Source organism: Myripristis murdjan, chromosome 10 (genome assembly GCF_902150065.1).
Source record: "Myripristis murdjan chromosome 10, fMyrMur1.1, whole genome shotgun sequence".
NCBI classification, from domain to species: Eukaryota; Metazoa; Chordata; class Actinopteri; order Holocentriformes; family Holocentridae; genus Myripristis; species Myripristis murdjan.
In genome coordinates this window covers 13134016-13154427 of record NC_043989.1, presented here as the reverse complement: position 1 = coordinate 13154427, position 20412 = coordinate 13134016, and the positions used below count along the sequence as shown (strand labels likewise).

The 20412-nt window shown below is 39.2% G+C and overlaps 1 protein-coding gene across 1 annotated transcript; it reads right to left on the bottom strand.

The window, feature by feature from the left end:
• Positions 1–973: 973 nt before the first annotated feature.
• On the bottom strand, positions 974–19526 carry xpnpep2 (X-prolyl aminopeptidase (aminopeptidase P) 2, membrane-bound). Its single transcript, XM_030062113.1, has 21 exons — positions 19378–19526; positions 18490–18551; positions 17956–18066; positions 17660–17723; positions 16188–16292; positions 11168–11254; positions 10854–10997; positions 10380–10481; positions 9418–9499; positions 8509–8710; positions 7441–7530; positions 6951–7060; positions 5898–5975; positions 5675–5746; positions 5524–5584; positions 5191–5260; positions 4873–4977; positions 3978–4037; positions 3683–3759; positions 3224–3313; positions 974–1329 (listed from the first exon to the last, which is right to left on the bottom strand). The coding sequence occupies exons 1-21, from the start codon at positions 19424–19426 to the stop codon at positions 1129–1131; spliced, it is 2022 nt and encodes a 673-aa protein (XP_029917973.1). The 5' UTR covers positions 19427–19526; the 3' UTR covers positions 974–1128.
• Positions 19527–20412: the final 886 nt, after the last annotated feature.

The following is a 20412-nucleotide window of genomic DNA, read 5'->3' as shown; positions in this document are numbered from 1 at the left end:
TTGTAAGATTTTGATTCCTCTGGAGGCACACTGAGGCCTTGTGTGGGAGGACTTTGATTGCTGGAGATAAGACACACACACACAAATAGTTTTTATACTCTACAAATAAAGATGTAGATGTTTAACTGCGCAAACAATACAGCGTGGAGGGGGCTGTTTTTCTCTCACAGAACAATGATCTCATACTTTCAACATCAATAGTTGTATTATTGTTCCTCTTTTTTGGGGGGCCTCTTCACCACAGGCCTGACTGTGCAAGCCGGATATGGATATGTGAATTTCTAAAAAGCTCTTTGTCGTTACACTACCTTCACCATAAGTACCAACACCATCTGACAGTGTGTTATAGCTTGAGCTTCAGCTGTAAGTGATATGCATGTCGGAGCAGAGCATGCAGATGCAGGGCAGGGTGTGTGGAGAGTGCGTTCACACCTTCACGCCGCTCTGACAGAGCAGTTGCCAGGCAACCGACCCCCTGCTGGCATGAGCTCCTCACATGTGGCAGAACTGAACCGCAAGATCTGTTCGCATACGGGAAGACGACGGCTGTGGGGCCTCGGTGCATTATGATGACCCCCCCAATTATCTGGCATAGTCAGGAATCACTTTGGCGATGAGAAATCACAAAGAGCCGGGAGAGCGACAGACATGAGTACACGTGATTGTTCAGTGTAGTTTTTGTGTGTGTTGTTTCCACAGAAGAAACAGGATTATGGCATATAAAAAGCTCAAGAATGCCTGAAGTATATTGAGTCGACGGCTTTAGAAGAGCATTTCTTTAATAAAATAAAAATTATATTGCATTGCCCCTTTCAGCAGGTAATACAAAGACCCATTTTAAAAACTCAATAACTGAGGCATCAAAAAAAAAAAAAAAAAAAAAAAAAAAAAAATCACACAAAAAGATCATTTTCAAACACAACAAAAGCACACATTCAGCTAAACGATTAAATAAAAACATCCATTTAAAAAAAAAGAGCTAAGTGATAAAAATGCAGTGCATCTCTCAACCTGGTTTAGTTGCATTGTTGCAAGAAGAGGCTGCATAGGGGTAACATTAGTGTGCAACTCTGCGGTGATAGAGGTGGAGAGGGAGTGTGAGAGATATGAAGAGGAGGACGCTGCTCCTCACACGGTGTTGTGGAGGAGCGCGGCGGCCACAGCGGCGACAGTCAGCGAGAGGGAGCAGATGGACGCAGAGGATGCAGCTTTCAGGAAGGGCTCTGTGTTTTTCAGCATCCACTCCTTCTCCGCCTGCAGCCCCTGTCTGTCCAACTCCGGACCCATCAGCTTCCGGATGGTGGAGTAGTAGTTATTCAGCCATTGTAGCTAGAGGGAGAGAATGACGCTGTTGGTTACATGCACAAGTCACCCAAAATACAAAAAACAAACAAACAGACAAACAAAAACCCCACATATTTTCCCCTTATTGCAATTTATTCATCAACAGTAGTTTCTGTGTGAGTTGGTGAACAGACTGCATCAAGTTGTGATGGATAGGTACAATTTTCTTCAGCAGGAAACAGTCCCCAACAAAACTATACTTTATTTAAGATCTGTCGGAGTTGCTCCACATGTAAATTTTTGATCGTTTGACCTCCACAAACAAATACCCATTCACCCCTGTGACGCCGACAGGCTGGAAACCTCACAAAATCACACAGAACCTGAATCGGTCATTTGTAGCATCATGATGTCCTCTGCGTCAGATATCTGAGATGGGATCATATTCTGGAGTCGATCCATTCAGCCTCCATCTGTGCAAACCATCGCCAGACGCCTCACCCTCTTTAAATGGAGGCCTGTCTCCCCTGCCTCTTACAGTATATGATTCAGGGACATTTTTCATCGCGTTAAACTTGGAAAATAAGACGTATCCTTAAAGGCTCACTTACTGTAAGTCTTTTAGTAAGACAGGGAGAACCACTTAAATGTGCTTTCTCTATAATCTGCAAATGGTGGTGTGCAGCTGATTCTCCTCCACCAAAACTAATTATTGCTTTCTTTTTTTTCTTTTTTCTTTTTTTCATCTTTTTTTCATTAGTCTTTCTTTGTCTAAATTAAGATATACTAGATTGTGTGTGTATTTATACATATATGCATGTGTGTATATGAATGTAGGTATCGCATAGATTGTCTATGACCAATTAATTTATATTAATGTATTCATTCATTGATTTGTATATATATGTATGTTTGTATGTGTGTATGTATTTATTTACTTATTTACTTATTCATTTATTTATTTTCTCAACCCCTGCCTTGTGGAATTAAGTGGGTGGACAGGTAGACAGGTGGGGTGTGAAGCACATGAGGTTTGGGAGTGGGCGCTGAGATTTAAATCTACAAGCCTGTGTGAAATGTCTGATCTGTGCAGTCAGCATATTGATTTGTATACTAAGGCAATTGGTATCCCTGTGCTAAATACAATAGAAAAAATGAAAAAATACATATGTCTGAATGCACAGAAAGCAATTTGCATATATAGATATATATATATATAATAGATAAGATATAGGCTGGGTGATTAGGAAAAAATCAAATATGGTATTTTTGGCCTAATACCTTCATATCAATATTATTACAACACTGTAGCTACAACTGTCTAATCAGTTCAGAAAATTGCATCTCTTTGATGTAATACAACTTTAAAAACCAGAAAAAGACAACATTTATGCCATATCATGATATTCCCCCAGCCCTAGTATGTATGAAAATATTATTTGTTTGTTTATTTATTGATTGATTTATTGATTTTTGTAATTGGAGTGAACTATACCTTTAAACTTAGAAACTCCTGAAATGCCTGAAGATGTGAACATGCAAAAATATGCTTTTTTAAATAATAAAAAAAATGATACACATAGTAGCCACAGAAAATTCACATGTGGTTTTGTTTACTAAAAACCCACTCTGTCCTCTCAGCTGCAAAGAAACTTCAATATGTGGGGTGTGCAGGGGATTTTAAGAGGAAACCAACATTTGTCTACCAGGAAAACGAAATAAGCAGCCAGACTCACATTCTCTGACAAGTGAATGTGCAAATGAAACAGGAAACTTAACCTAACATCTCTGTGGCTCAGTGACGGCTTATTTTACAGTTGTGCTGCCAGATGTTTACTTACTGTCTCGGCTTCTTTTCATACCTCCATTAAATAAACTTCAGTAACTTGCAAGAGGAAGTTAAAAAAAAAAAAAAAAATCCCCCAAAGATATTTCTTACCTGCTCATTGCTAAGGAGCGAGGTGTCGATCAGCTTTCTGTCGTATGGCACCAAAGACACAGTGTCAAAGGTCACGTAATTGTTGCCATACTGAGGAGGAGAAAACAAAAACATGGGATGAGAGACAGTTCCCAATGATACAAACTGTCATTACTAAAATCACACCTAATAAACAATAGTAAATTACTGAGAAAGTCACTGGTAATCACTAATGTTCTGATTCGGTCAACTATTTCATCAACAATTTCCAGCCCTACTTAAACTAGTATTATTATCATTAAATTATTAAATTAAATTATTAAACTATTAATATATTTTGCTGTTGAAGTGTGGTTATTTGCTACCTTCTTGACCAGGCCCATCTTAGTGAGACCTTACAAAAAACAAAGAACAAAAACAAAAACAAAAAAATATAATGACAATAATGATAATAATAATAGGCAGAACAGGTGTATCTACCTTTGTATGGGCAGGTACAATGACAACAACATCTTCAATCCGGATCCCAAAATCACCCTCCTTGTAATATCCTGGTTCTGAAACAAACAATAAATAATTGGGTTGTTGTTATTATTATTATTATTATTTTTACACTTTGTTAAAAATCTGCTGACATGTCAAACAGGGCAAACCACTAAATGTACTCTTCGTTTTCATAAAGTGGGTGTAACCACATGGTGGGAGCATGAAAAGAGAGACGTAGGGTTTTCTTTTCTTTTATTTTGAGACATGAATTCATTTGAAGAAATCTCACCTATAGACGTGAACATGCCGGCTCTGAAAGGAATGTTGTTGCTCTGAAAGCCAACAGGCCCTGGAAAGAAAAAAAAAAAAGAAAAAAAATTACAGTAAAAGCAATCGGAGTACAGAAGACTGAAACACATAAAGGTGAATTATCTGCTCACAACAACATTATCTATATAGCACATTTTATTAGATTTTTTTTTGTGCATGATCATGTATTTTTTACAATGAAGACATTTTGTAAAAAGCAGTGCTGTGATGCCCCGCATGAATATTAAAAGCTGGGATATCTTACTGCCACACTTTGTTTCTTGCTATCTAGCAATTCCTGATAAAAATGCGTGCATGTGCAGGAATGAACAGAGTGGAGAGGATTAATATTGTATGTTCAGTTTTGAAATAAGATACTATGGCTTGCTACGATTGGTGCTTTCAACCTCAATTCCTCAGCTCCCACCATCTCCCAGGAGCTAATTTTCTTGAGCTTTATTGAGATTTTCTGCTCCTTTGTGTCAAGCGAGGTGAATGCAGGCTTATTCAGATTAGAACGGAGCACGCTGCAAAATGAAATGTGTGCTCAAAAATGCAAATCGCTCGCCAAATGATTCATTTTCTGTCTCTCAGCTCTTAGCGTGGCACCACAGTGCAGTGAAGCTGAGTTTGATGTGAAGTCTCAAACAGCCCTCCACGCATCATTAAATGTTTAGCAGCAGATCATAATGGCTTCTGACATGGTGATTGCTGAAGTCTGCGTTTGAATTCTGTTTTCAGCGAGGTGGATTTTCATTTCAAATGTGTCGACACGTGTGTGTGTGGGGTTGTTTCAAAAAGCAGAATAGAAAGTTAACTTTCAATATGAGAGCACAGAATTTGTAAAATCCTATGAAAAATAAAAGTGGTCATACACTCATGAACTCCAAAGTAGTTTCCTACGCCGTGACCCGTGCCATGACCGTAGTTCAAGCCGACCTCCCACAATGCTCGGCGACCCAGCATTTCCATGTTTACCCCTGTTGATACACAAAAAGCCACATAGAGAGCTGTGAATCAATCGAACATCCTGCTGCAGGATCCATTCCTGTTGCATTAAGAGCAGAAAATGGTCACTCAGTGGTGCCAAATGGAGAAACAGGGCTCTCTAGTGGTGAAATGGAAAATGTTATCAGGTTAGATCAGAGTTTATAATCTGATTTTGAACTTCCACGGATGCATTTAATGCTCACCTCTTGTCCCTGAGGGAAATATGGTTCGAGATATCTCAATGTTTCCCATGAGCACTCGAGTGAAGGCTTCCTGTGAAATGAAACAAATGGTCAGTGGTGTTTAAGAGAGTAGTTTGGATTGAGTGACATTACACATTTTTGTAAATCATGCAAATAATTTTACTCCCTAAGCTGACCTTTATCATAATGCCAGAACAGATGAATACTCATTTTCCAAATAGGGAAAAATACATGAAGCAAATGCTGTGCTAAATGACTGGTCATGCACCTTTTCAATGTTATAGACAGAGAAATATCCCCATTGCATTTTGAATAAAATATGAAAGGTTGTACCCTTTGCATCGGTGTGGGGGTTCCCCAGTGAACTGTCCGCGTGATGTCAGTGGTGCCATCTCTGAAAGTCATGAGAGAGGGAGTGACTCATTTTTAATCTGATGGTTTCAGGCAAAACAGGAAATACTGTAACCAGAGTTTATTTACTTACAGATACTGGCCACCAGAGTCCACCAGGTACATCTCTTCAACTGTCAGCTTCCTGTTGGTTTCCTCTGTGGGGCTGAAACACACAGAAAATGACAGAAAAGCTGCAGGTTACATCCTGGGATGCCACTAAACAACTTGGGATAAGACACAAATGAGACAGTTGTACGCAACAGAGTCACAAAGATGAAGTTGACAAGAGGCAGAAGAGTATTAATGCAGTTTACCTGTAATGGGCCAGAGCGGCATTGGGTCCACTTGCAGAGATTGTTTCAAAGCTTGGGCCTTTGCTGTAGTCCTGTTTGCTAAAATAAAACTTGTATTAGCTGTGAAACTCTACTATGAACTCATTGAGTGTAACAGATTACAACTTGCCCAAGTACTGAATCTGAGTATCTTTCAGAAGCAATACCTGTTTGTTCAGCTGTGTGTTTCTTAGCTTCTCTATTTTTTTTACTTGAGTGGCTTTTATTTTTAGACATTACAGAAGCAATGCGGTTTGTCATGTTCAGTCAAATTGTTACTCTGGGCTCAAACCCCATAACTGCTGCATAAATCATAAAGAAACAGTTCACCCAAAACAAAGAGATATTTCCCCACTTACCTCCAGTGCAGCCTATCTTTATAGTTTCTGTGGGATTTGGTAAGTTTTGTTGGGAACTATTCCCTGCCAAAGAGCCGCAGCAAACTGTATCCTTCCACCAGCAATTAGAATGAATCAGAGGCAGATAGACACAGTTCTGTTCTTTGGCAGGAAATATTTCCCAACTAAACTTGCCGTGGATTAGTTCGCCTAGCTGTGTCAACATTTTTGGAAAAAGCTGGTGCTGTTGAGGTTTTTACCAGTAAATTCTTTAACAATTTGAGCTTCACAAAACAAACCCATCCAGCTTCACTGTACCAGAGTTCTGGGGAATGCAATAAAAAAATGTAAATAAAATAAAATAAAAAATTAAACAATTACAAAATAAAATGATAGATAGATAGATAGATAGATAGATAGATAGATAGATAGAGATAAGATAAAAATATTTTTATACATATATAGATATATATGTTTTATAATGTATATTTTTGTGTTTTGTGTGAACTGTTCCTTTAAGCATTTGTGTAATGAGGCACACCTTTGTTTGTACTTGAGTCATTCTCGTGACAGATATCGATACTTATGTGGTGTAACTGAATCAACAAAACTTTTTCTTGAGCTAAATGTGTCAGCGTTCTTCCCTCTGGAGTGCGTGTGTGTGTGTGTGTGTGTGTGTGTGTGTGCGTGCGCTCACCTGCGACACTCGTTGACATAGCGTGCAGCACTCAGCTCGGTCTCCTTCCCCTCGGGGACGGCCTTCTCCAGCCACATCAGGAGCTGGATGACTGCAACTGCATCCCTCACCTGTCACCACACAGACACACCATCAACCACGACAGCACAAAACAGACTGGCAAAACTGAAAAATTCGTGAAAAAATCAAAAGGACGTTGAAAACTTAGATATCGACATTCCTCCACTCATAAAAGTCAACATTTTGAGAGTGAGGATCGATTAATGGCCTGATAACACGCTGGGGGAGTGTGCTCTCAGACAGACCTATTGAAAGTTCTGGTGTCTGTCTGCACAACTTTATAGATTCATAAAAAGCAGCTCAAAGTGTTTGTATTCCAAGCTGTGTGTGGGTGTGCATCTGTGTGTCCATTTCTGTACACTTGAGTATCTTTTTGTGTGTGTGTGTGTGTGTGTGTGTGTGTTTATGTGTGTATGCGTGCAAGACGTACGTGAGCATCCCTCAGGATTCGCTGCTCAGTCTCGTCTTTCACTGCTTTGGTCGTCAGCACAGGAGAGTAGGAGCTGGTCAGCAGCTTATCCTACACGGTTCACAGACAGAAGCAATGAATAATAATACAGTTAAAAAAACAACAGCTTACGTTATTGATCCCTTGAGGGGAAATTGTTGCTCTGCTCCCTGCCTGTCAGAGGGAGGTCAGCGCCCAGGGAAAACTGCAGAGGAGTGTCCCTGTAGCTGGTGGAGATTCAGCGTCTGGCCCAAGGACACTTCAGCAGGGCAGATGCTTAATGTCCCTGATCACTAAGCCACCTGATATGACTCATTTTGCCTTGAATCCAAACATGAATCTTCTCATATTTGAAACAATTTCCCTTATGTTCCTACTGCACAGATTTTATGATCAGAAAAATGTCATCCTGCTGAAAAAGAAAACCTCTAATTGTTTGAGCACAGATTGAACATTAGATTTTACCAATACATAGTAGAAATAATTTCAAGGCCAATACTGTCTGGCCAGTAATTATAGTATAAAAAAGTATAAAAAAAAAAAAAAAAAAAAAAAAAACTCCCTATAATCCTGCATATTAACATACAGTATATGCACCCTGGATATGGTGCAATATGTGTAGGCCATATATGTGTAAGTTATATAAGTGTATATTTGAAAACGACATATTTTCCTTATACAGTCATATATGTTCATCCATATCTGCTCTGCATATGTATGTGACAGTGGTGGCTGGTGATTTGTCCATGTATGTATCATATTTAATATGGACATATAAGTGATAAGTGGAAATCCCTTATATGTACATTTCTGTGTGGATTTGTTTGCAGTGTAGTTCTTATGAACTTTTTTTTTTTTTTTTTTTTTTAAAGGCTACATGTGTGTATAATCACTGAATTAAAACATATTTTGTCTTAGGAAAATTCCAGGAAGTCAAATTTTCTCTCGAAAGGTTAAACTGTTAAAAGAATATAATGTCAATATGCTCTATGTGTAAATATACAAGTGTAGCTTGAATAATAACTTTATATTCCTCTCTTTATGCATTACCTGTGGAGTGATCTTCTCATAAAGTGCATAGTTGGTGTACTCTGTGCCAACCCAAACTTTTACTCCCGGTTTAGCCACATAATTCCCGAGAGAGGTTCGGACGTCTTCGTAGTTTTTCAACTGGACACAGAGGGAGCCGTTGCAGGACGCATTCAGGTAAACCTTTATATCCTCTGTCACTCTGTGCATGTGCACAAAGAGCCTGACAAGGGAGGGGAGGACATAAAGATTAAATTGTCAATGTCAATGTCAACGTCAGCTTTATTTATATAGCACAATTAAAACAGACAATGGACTCCCAAAGTGCTTTACAGTAAAATGAGAGGAAAAAAAAACAATAAAAACAATAAAAAGCAATAAAAACAATAAAAAACAAAACAATAATACAGTGAACATAACAGATAAAAGACCCAATAGAGGTGGCTATACTCAGCCAAAGGCCAGAGTGAACAAATGTGACTTCAGAGGTGTTTTAAAAGTGGAGAGGCTATTGGCAGTCCGCACAGTGAGAGGCAATGCGTTCCACAGAGTGGGAGCTCTGTGGAACACATTGAGCATCAGATTAGATTAGATTACATTGATTCAAAGTTAAACTCCAACAAATGACTCATGCAATTATACTTAAGAAGATAAGAAAAAAGTCTGAGCTGAAACACTGATGGACAAAAACAAAAAAATAGAAAATTCAGAATTATTTCTGTGGATTATTTCTGTATTGCTGTGGATTTTAAAGAATTACTCGCCAAAGCAATGAACTTTATGTACAGTAGAAGACAAACAGGCAGTGGTGAGAGAAACAAGAATAGAGAGATGAGGAGGACAGAAAAGGAAACCCCTTTAAATATGACTGCATCAAACGTGTCAACACTTCACAACATTCACATGAAATCCGTTTTAAAAGGGACTTGCCAGATCTGGTCCATTGTCAGCAGCGTGTAGGAGTAGAAGAAGGGATTGTATGGGATGTCATTACCACGCAGATTAAACAACCCTGAAACAAAACACACACAACCCCGGGCTGTCAGCATTTACATGTCATGATGCACGTGATCCCTCTGCTTGTGTCTGATACATGTGTGTGCCGGATGAGACTTTCTGTGGCTTCATATCATCAGAACAGACTCACTAACTCTGAAATATAACTCAGTGTGAGTGTGTGTCAGAAATGAGCTGGGTGGGTCTAAGGCACATGATCCTTTGCTCTTGAATTATTTGCTTTTCATAGATTTGAGTTGGGATTTGATGATTCAGTGATACATTACTAATTTCCTGCAACTGGTTTACTCAAAACCAGTGATGTAATCTGTTTGCTTTAAAAGTATCATCGTCTTTCAAAACGACTATAAACCATTATTCAAAAAATTTTACTTAAAAAAAGAATAATCTATTTTAATCTATTCCTTAATTTGAATGTTATATATTTTTTCAATGTTGAAAAAGTCTGGATGACTCTTAAAAGTGGTTTCCTTTTTTTCCACAAAATATATGTAATCAGATTCCTAATCATACTGGATTACGGTTACCATAACTGGCAGTCACATTACTGTAATCCTATTATATCTCTCCAGCTCCTCACATTAGGCAGTTATTCTATAGCCTGTAATTCTGTCCTACAAGGAAAGCTGTCATCTGAGGAGGAACTGAATGTCTTCCAAAGCACATGACCTGCAAGGGATTGCAACGAATAGGCTATCTTACATTTTACACATTTTGCATCTAGCTGATGCTTGTATGCCACATCTCACAATGAATTCACTAACACAGTAAACTTAATCTCATAAATAAGCAACAGTTCAGGCTACAATCAGGTGATTTATCCATTTATATACTTTTCATAGGCATCTTATGTATGAACTGCACAGCTAACTCACATGCAGTTTCATCCAGAGCTGAAAGCAAAAGGGCTGTGGGCTGGTAAGGGTTCTCCCCCATCTGATTCCTTATGTGCTCCACCTTCATCTGCCATGTCCTTTCTGCGCGCGCGCACACACACACACACACACACACACACACACACACACACACACACACACACACACCATTAGCTTTATGATCCTCTGCATTTACCTATTCTGTAAAAAGGCCTTTAGGCTTCCAGACAGCCTCCTTATCTGATGCCTTTTCCATTCCCTTAAAGTTATTACTTGATCTGACAGACAGCAGTAAAAACATGAGCAGGCCGTTTATGGCTCTGCTGTGAGCTTATTGCTTTCCGTCCAGTTTGCAGGTATTTGGCAGCACACAGATAAACGGCACCACGCCGGCTGACCACCAGACTACTGTATGTGCATACACACACTCATGCAATCACACACACACACACACACAGACAGAAGCAAACACACGTATGACTTGGTCTGGCAGGCGGGTGAGGCTGTCAGGCAGGATGGCAGGTCTGTCCGTCCACACTTTGTCGACCAGGTTGTTAGGGATGGACCTGAGAGTGCGATTGCCAGGAGCCAGATTGACGCTGTAGTCCTCGTGCATTTCTAATGGAGGAAATTGCGGGAGATTACACACACTGAACTGAATCAATCACAAGTAAACAGTCTGCGTGGCGTCTGGAGGCTGCATCAGTACATTTCCATCTACTTGGGCGAGTAGTTTATTGACGTTAAACTGGACTGACAGGATGGTGAATTGGACTGGGCTGCCTTACTGAGGGAGAAGAGGAAGGGATCAAAGCCGATCTCGCCGCCCATTGGAACCTCAGAGATTAGCCAGTCTGCCACACTGCTGATGGACACTGGGGAACATCACACATGACAGACTGCAGTCAAGCCATTACTGAGCTTAGAGGATGTGACAGCACAGATGACGCAGGCCCACCTGAAGTGCTGCTGTGAATGTTACGGCGCAGACGTCAATACAATTAATTGTAACAATACCAATCACAAGTGACAAATTGTCTGGTCTGTGCCAATTACACACATAGTTATCGAAACAGCAATTACAAATTATGGATATTTCATTATGAAAGTGGATATGAATACAATAAATTAAAAAAAAAAATAATGACAAGGCTTTCGATGTATGTTATTTTGAGAATCATGAGTCACAAAACAACATAATAATTAGTACTGTTTTTTTTTTTTTGTTTTTTTTTATTTACAAACTAACCTAAATGTAAAGGTTTAAAGGCCATAATTCATCTGTAGTCTGTATCTGCACAGTTTGATAAGGTTGTAGCTCAGTGTCAATGACAGTTATTACATTCCCAGATACTGACATTCTGGTTTTCAAAACTCAGACCCATATTCTCCACACTAAACTAGGTAAATTTGAAAAATTTTTTTGCTTTTAATTAGGATATTTTTTCCAGATTGGCCTTTTGTCCACACTAAATTGACATTTTCCTGTCATATTCCAGTGCTTGCCTTTGATTTATCTCATATTCTCTCCCCATGCCATTTATTCTCGTTACTGTGTTCACCTGCGCCTTGTGAGTTTACTTCCCTTGGTCTCTTCATTACCTGCACTTTGTCCTATCCAGCATTTCCTCTCCCATATCTGTCCCTGCTCCCTCACCAGCTGTGTCTTGTCTCTCTGATAAATTACTTATGGATTTATAGTTGTAGCTTCGCCCGTGTTCCCTGTCGGGTTATTGCCGTCTCTGTGTTATCTGCCCTGCTTGTTGCTGCTCTGTAACCACCTGCACTCCCACAAACTGCAGTGAAGACTTCACAGTCTCAGCCTTGCCTCCCCGGTCTGCCTTTGGGACATTTTCACATGCAAAAATGCGGCTTTTTGAAAATGCTCTCCAAAGTGTGCAAATTTGTGATGTTTTGCCTCTCCACCAAACGTTTATGGGTAATTCTTCAATTTGGGTAACTTTTCAGTCCCTGGCCTAAAATTTCATGAAAAAAATTAAAATCATATTAGGTTTTGTCACATTTGCTAAGTAGCAATAAAATTAACCCTGAACTTTTTTTATTGTCTCTTTGTCATGTATTTTTATACTTTTTTAAATGTGTTTTATGTCAAATTTTCAGTGCTTTGGCCATGTCCCTAGCCCAGAGTGTGGTACTTCAACTATGTTATAAAGTGAAAAAAAGTTTAAAAATAACTAAATTTTTACATTATAATTCTTCAAAACAAGTTGAATAAATACATTTCACATAGATATTTCATTTTAATGTGCCATATGTGGGTTTTCTCAAACAAAATATGGCTGTCCCTAAGTACTGTGGTCATTACCATCACTTTGAACAAATCACAGAATAATTAAGTTTTTCCAAAATCAGTTCACTTCACTCATCTGCATATGTGAAGAGGCAGATGAGCACATGGCTGTCAAGAGGAAAGTTTGACATTTTGATCATCAGAAGTGTAAGTAAATTCAAGATTTATATAGGGTGACAGTAGAGTATGTTTATTACACGTCATTACCAAATAAGCTTCAATGTTGTTATTTTAGTGTAGTTTTATGAAAATTTGCTCTGTTTGTGTGTAACTAGAGTGCATTTTATGCTAGCTGTTGGGTTAGCCTTGCCAAGTCATACAATGAGCTATTTTTTACCAGGAAAGTAAGAAATGTCATTACCATCACACGTCATTACCACCACACAATAAGCTGTGATGGTAAAGACAAACTGTGGTGGTAATGACATTTCTTTTTTTTTCTTGCCTCATACTCAATGATTTTTCCTTATTTAATGGAGATAACTGAGTAAAGATAAAATTCACAGATATACAGTACAGGCCAAAAGTTTGGACACACCTCATTCAATGCGTTTTCTTTATTTTCATGACTATTTACATTGTAGATTCTCACTGAAGGAATCAAAACTATGAATGAACACGTGGAGTTATGTACTTAACAAAAAAAGGTGAAATAACTCAAAACATGTTTTATATTCTAGTTTCTTCAAAATAGCCACCCTTTGCTCTGATTACGGTTTTGCACACTCTTGGCATTCTCTCGATGAGCTTCAAGAGGTAGTCACCTGAAATGGTTCAATTTTGAATAAATCCCCAACAGTGTCACCAGCAAAACACCCCCACACCATCACACCTCCTCCTCTATGCTTCACAGTGGGAACCAGGCATGTGGAATCCATCCGTTCACCTTTTCTGCGTCTCAAAAAGACACGGCGGTTGGAACCAAAGATCTCAAATTTGGACTCATCAGACCAAAGCACAGATTTCCACTGGTCTAATGTCCATTGCTTGTGTTTCTTGGCCCAAACAAATCTCTTCTGCTTGTTGCCTCTCCTTAGCAGTGGTTTCCTAGCAGCTATTTGACCATGAAGGCCTGATTGGCGCAGTCTCCTCTTAACAGTTGTTCTAGAGATGGGTCTGCTGCTAGAACTCTGTGTGCCATTTATCTGGTCTCTGATCTGAGCTGCTGTTAACTTGCGATTTCTGAGGCTGGTGACTCGGATGAACTTGTCCTCAGAAGCAGAGGTGACTCTTGGTCTTCCTTTCCTGGGTCGGTTCTCATGTGTGCCAGTTTCGTTGTAGCGCTTGATGGTTTTTGCGACTCCACTTGGGGACACATTTAAAGTTTTTGCAATTTTCCGGACTGACTGACCTTCATTTCTTAAAGTAATGATGGCCACTCGTTTTTCTTTAGTTAGCTGATTGGTTCTTGCCATAATATGAATTTTAACAGTTGTCCAATAGGGCTGTCGGCTGTGTAGTAACCTGACTTCTGCACAACACAACTGATGGTCCCAACCCCATTGATAAAGCAAGAAATTCCACTAATTAACCCTGATAAGGCACACCTGTGAAGTGAAAACCATTTCAGGTGACTACCTCTTGAAGCTCATCGAGAGAATGCCAAGAGTGTGCAAAGCAGTAATCAGAGCAAAGGGTGGCTATTTTGAAGAAACTAGAATATAAAACATGTTTTGAGTTATTTCACCTTTTTTTGTTAAGTACATAACTCCACATGTGTTCATTCATAGTTTTGATTCCTTCAGTGAGAATCTACAATGTAAATAGTCATGAAAATAAAGAAAACGCATTGAATGAGAAGGTGTGTCCAAACTTTTGGCCTGTACTGTATTATCAATGTCTAGTACACATTTTGACTATTTTGACACTGGGGTTTTAGATGCGGTCAATTTGGGCCCTGGCTTCTATAAAACATATGTGTCTGTCTTTGTCTGTGTGTGTGTGTGTGTGTGTGTGTGTGTGTGTGTGTGTGTGTGTGTGTGTGTGTGTGTGTGTGTGTGTGTGATTTTCTGGAGGTTTAACCCCAAGGATAATATGTGTTAAAATTTTAAAATAACAGCTGTGTTAAATAACATTATTGAATAACATTTTTCTGCACCAATTCATAAATATTATGTCTGAATATTTTATAAAGGCCTCACGTGTCATTTAAAATAAATTCATACATTTTCTCTTAATAGGCTACAGTTAATTCAACATGGCACCAAAAACAACTGTGCAAAGGTCAAAAACATTAACGTTAACTGTTTTGTAACAAGGTAATAAACATTTTCTATTTCAAAAGGTGGATTTGATTCATTTTTACATTAGCTGTTTGTATCAAATGTCATTATTAAAACATTTTGTCATTACCGCAACACACAGTCATTACCAACACAGCGCATATTTTTTGAGAAAAACAAATTTATTAAATAATTTCTATATATTTATTTTGTATTTGTGAGAATTTAACATTTTTTCTTAACATTTTATCCAAAAAATATATAAATTATTAATGTACTGAAAGCATAAATTTAATTGTCAGAGTAGCATCTAACATAATATTGAAATATCAGAACAAACAACTCCTATAAATATGTTTAAAATGAAATAAAAATCATTCTCAGCACAGCTTAGTCAAAATTAATGTTTGAAATTACATGCAATGTTTTAAAAACACCATATTTTCATGTTGTTTTGAAAAATAATTCACTATTTGATGATGTGATGGTAATGACGTTTTGTCCTGACATCTTGGAAAAACCTATAAATATATTAATATATCTGAAATAAATGGTCACAACCATCCACAAGAATGAATTCCTGAGAAAATAAAAGCAATATTCAGATGGATAAAAATATGTTTCTACAAGTTGTATTTTCTTACAATTTAAGAAGTCAAAAGTTCCCTTAATTGAAGAATTACCCTTATGCTGTTTCTGGAACTCTGCTCTTAATGTCCACTTCAGGCTACCATAAGCTAATAAGGACTGGAGATGTTTTATATCAGGGGGACACAAACATGTGCCATCGTGAGCTGAGAGTTATTCCAACCAAAACCTCCACCAGGTAATTTCACTGGTCACCTCACTTCAAGCACCTCAAGCAGAGAGGAGAACAAGAGGAGAAGTTTTTGGTTTGAATGAAAACCTGCAGACTCTCGGCTCACTATGGCACATGTTTGCCTACCCCTGTTTTTCACTGATGCACCTCTTTTGCTATCAATAGATGAAATGAAATAAAATTCATAGATTACTCATTGTGCCTTTAAATTTAAGGAAAGGTGCCATTTGTCCATTATAATGTTCTCATTATAAATGTGTGAGCGCCAATTGTTCTGTGTCAAAATGGTTTTGCTGCACAAAACATGCAGAGTTTAACTTGTCTTGGCGTATTTTCTTGTAGTAAATAGCATGCTAATGCTTAATGAGGATATTTTTGGACAAGATTATCAGATTATAAATATTTGGTGCATGTTTATCATGTAGTCATAGCAAGCAACAATGTGACCATCCCACCATCTTTTTCCAACTCCCAGTTGCAGTCCATCTGTCTCTCAGCTTGAACCCAGTAGCGGCTGTCTGTCCACAGCACGGCCTTGGTCTGAGTAACTACAGCAGTGCCTGGGGAGGGAGGACAACAGCTGCGTCATGGCGGGTGCAGTGCTAACACTGATTTATAAATGACTCTAAATGTCAGAGTTGAATTATTACAATGTCTGAAGGGCCAGCCAGTCTTGAAAAATATAATCAGCGTTTGAAACAAACAAGGTAAAGAAAAACACAGTTAAGTGTTTTTTTTTTTTTTTCATATATAATACATGAGCTTGTCATCCCCTACATCGTCATTTCACTGTTGTTCCCTCATGTGAGAAAAGCACAATCCAGCAACAGAGCATATGTTCCCTATAGTCCCTCAGTGTCAGATATTATTTACTGAGCATGCGCTATCACATAGCCATTATTCATGAGGGAACGCAGGATTGTGTAGGTTGCTCATATTTAATGCAATGTGACTAATGTCATTCAAACCAATGATAATGCCAACTTTGATAAGGTTTTGTAATGTTAATAAAAAGTGTGTTTTGATAAGAGAGTATTTTTGGAAGAAGCTTGACTATAAAAAAAATATTTCATATATTTACTGAAAACATACTATCAGAGTATTAAAACATTTCTTTCATTCATTCTTATTTTTTGTTATGTAATACAAGTACAGAAATGATTCCTCTTACGATGAGGGAGCAGAAAAATGCAGGGAGTAGGGGTCAATTTTAGTTTGAACGTTGAGGGAACTTTTATTTCAGTCTGAAAAATGAAATTGATGGAACAGATGGCCCGGGAACAGAGGATGTTGGGTGAATAACAACCTAATAACACTTGCTGGATATCTGCTCGAATCCAGAGGTAGCATATCTGATTGTCAGTGGAAGTCCATGGAGAATTCTTTTTTTTTTTTTTTCTTAAAAGTAGCTTCTTCCGTGGCAAGAAAATTTCTCTTTTCTTTGTGGAGTCCAGCAGCTCTGCAGGTTTCGCCTGATGAGCTGCAGCCATCCTCCATGTTCTCAGCGGAAAAAAAATGAGGCCTCCGGGGACTGCTCTGTCTTGTTAATCCTTTCATCTATGCAACAGCTGAATATAGAAGTACTGCAGCTATCATCACCCATTCCTGTCATCATCAATGCCTGGAAATAGATCTCATTATCATCAGTCTCATACAATACATCCCAACTCACTACAGTCATCATCTGCTCACCAGCGACTGGGAGAAAACTGCTGAATGAGACGCCACAGTGACGCAGTGAGCGAGAGCAGTAAAGCTAAATGAAAGTGGAGCAGATTTCACAATGAGGAGGTGGGATGTGAGCGGAGGAGCTGCGTGAACCGAGGATTTCAGAGGCGGGGAAGTGAGTCATGAGGAAGATCTGGTGGAGGAGGGAGGAAGAGGAAGAGGAGGCGAAAGGAGTGAAAGGCAGGAAAGGGGTTGGTACCTGCGGAGCCGGTGAAGCCGGTCATGAAGGCCATCCTGGCATCGCGCGGTGCAATGTACTCACTCTGTCAGAGATAGAAACTCACTCATAAGCATCACACGCAGACACACTTAGTGCAAACATGCAGACACACACACACGAACACGCTTGGATTTTTTCATTATTCTTGCTTGCCTTTGCACAGGAGCCAAGGCGTATGCAATCCAACACACACACACACACACACACATACACATTCACATTGTTTTATGGCCTGCTAAATTTATTATGAGGGGCATCTAGGACAGCTGATTTACCAGATGAGCGTCGGTGCCAGGGATGATGTAGGCAGAGATTTCTAGGGGATGCATGGCTTCCCTGAGGGCCTTCAGTCTGAGAGTGGTATCGACTGCTGTGCTGGGGAGGTACTGTAACACACACACACACACACACACACAGGAACGTATCCAGATTTAATTAAAACCTGGAGGACTGCTGAGTCATCCCTTTGCCTATCTTCCACTATCACTGTAATCATTAACTGTAATATCCATGCAGTGATCATTAACTGCAATATCTATGAAAAAAGCAAAATTTGTGGAATTTCTTCACCTTACTTTATTAAAGTCAGGTTTATGATGAAGTATTGTTGTCACTCTGTTGCACAAATAAATAAATAAATAAATAAAGGTTTATGATGAAGTGCCACATGAAAAGTGCAAGGTGTTAAAAAGTGAATTACAAAGCTGACTTTGGATGGCTTATTCATTGCAATAAGTAAATGTTAAATGCAAAGTATCATCTATTTTCAAGACCACGGTGCTTCTATTTGGCCCACACAATGATCTTACCGGTGGGGATACAGTGCAGTTCCTCTCAGCTCTCCCATCTGCGACAGCAGCAATACTGTTTCCTGTGATGGTGAAAGTATAGGCAAGAGACCTTGGAAAGTGACACAATGAAGTGGCGGAACTCAGCTGTGTAAGCACATTCTCCGATCAGAGTAAAGTGCTGCTCCCTTTTGGTAACTTATCTTGTGTTATCTTTTCTGACATTGTGCCTAGCGGAGCCAGCTTTGGAATTTTCCCTCTTAAAAAAAAAAAAAAAAATCAATGCAACTTAAATCTTAGAGCGTCCCAGGACACATGTCAGCGGTCAATCAAACTGAAGGGCACTGAACAAGTTCTGTCAGTACAGACCAAGCAGAGCACCCCACGCAAAAAACATCAAAGAACAGTCATTCAAGATACTGTAATTCATTCATGTTCATGCTCATGGATGCTCCATTTAACATGAAAATAGACACGGGTATTGAACTGAACAGAGCTGTCGCTCCCGTAAGACTCCCCCACAGCCAAATTTTATGCAAAGAAATCCCAATGAATAAACCAACAGGCATGTGAAGAGCAGATGGCAATTTCTTATGTCCCCATTGCAAGCCATGAGTCTTATTTATGAGGCTAGATACACATAAATTTGTATGGAGGAAGCATTTTAATTATATGCAGTCAACCATATTTCCACTGCAAAGTAGACAGTCCCTAGTCCCATCATAAATTGTCATATATTTGTTTTTAAGTGTTTCCCAGCATTTCAGCGTCTTCGTTATTAAATAAATGTGGACATACTGATATACACTGTAAGCTGATAAAAGTCCTTACACAGAAAGCAAACACTGGAAACTTAGTAACACAGAGAGTCAGCTATTACATAGTTAGTATAAAAAAATGAACTTTTACCTGCCAGAGATGTTAAAAACAGAGCCAACAGCAAGCCATCGGAGGGCATTTTGGCACTATCTGCCTGTCACAAGCAAATCCACAGACAGAATGGCAACAAAGCAGGTGCTCCAATGTTTATGCAGCGTATGTGACAAAGTGTGTGTGGGTGTTTAGTGAGAAAATGTGTATGGCGGTCTGGTTGTGAGAGTGTGACTGTCCGCTCTCTCTCTCTCTCTCTCTCTCTCTCTCTCTCTCTCTCTCTCTTTCTCTCTCTCTCTCTCTCTCTCTCTCTCTCTCTCTCTCTCTCTCTCTCTTTCTCTCTCTCTCTCTCTCTCTCTCTCTCTCTCTCTCTCTCTCTCTCCCTCCATTCCTCTCTCTCTCTCTCTTTCTCCCTCCCTCTCTCCAACACCACTCTCCACTAACAGCGGCCCTCTGATAGGAATCATGTGTAGTGGCTTTGGGGGTGGATCTCAGACTAGGAACAATTTCTTTGCTCCCTGCCATAAAACACAATGTGTCAAGCACTTTGCTGTTTTCCACTTGCATGTTGCCTGTGTCGCTCACCTGACTGAGCAGCATGATGATGCAGCGGTGAAAAGGAGACAGGACTTCAGATGAGGGTCTCCTGCTAAGCTATGCCGTCCTAAGGCCATTTCAGAAATCAACAAATGTTTTTTCACTCTTCTCACCCTCCTATATATGGGCCCCTCGTGTGCAGCCAATGCATGCTGTAAAAATACAGATAAGGATGTATACATCCAGCATAGATACAAGAGTTAATGTGTGCTAATGTATATTTTTTATGTTTTATATTTGCCTGCATTGTCGGTGTCTGTGTGCAGTGTCACAGATTTAGGTTACTCCTGGTAATCCCTTAGAGCTTTACACAGGAAATGCTTGCTTTCTATATTTTTACATCTTGTATTGAAGCCAAATGCAATACTGCTCAGCAGTAAGGAGGAGGTGGACAAGAAGAAGAGGAGGAGGAGGAGGGAGAGCCTATGACCAGGAGAAATCATAAAGCACAGATGCATCACTCTGTATTTGAGCACA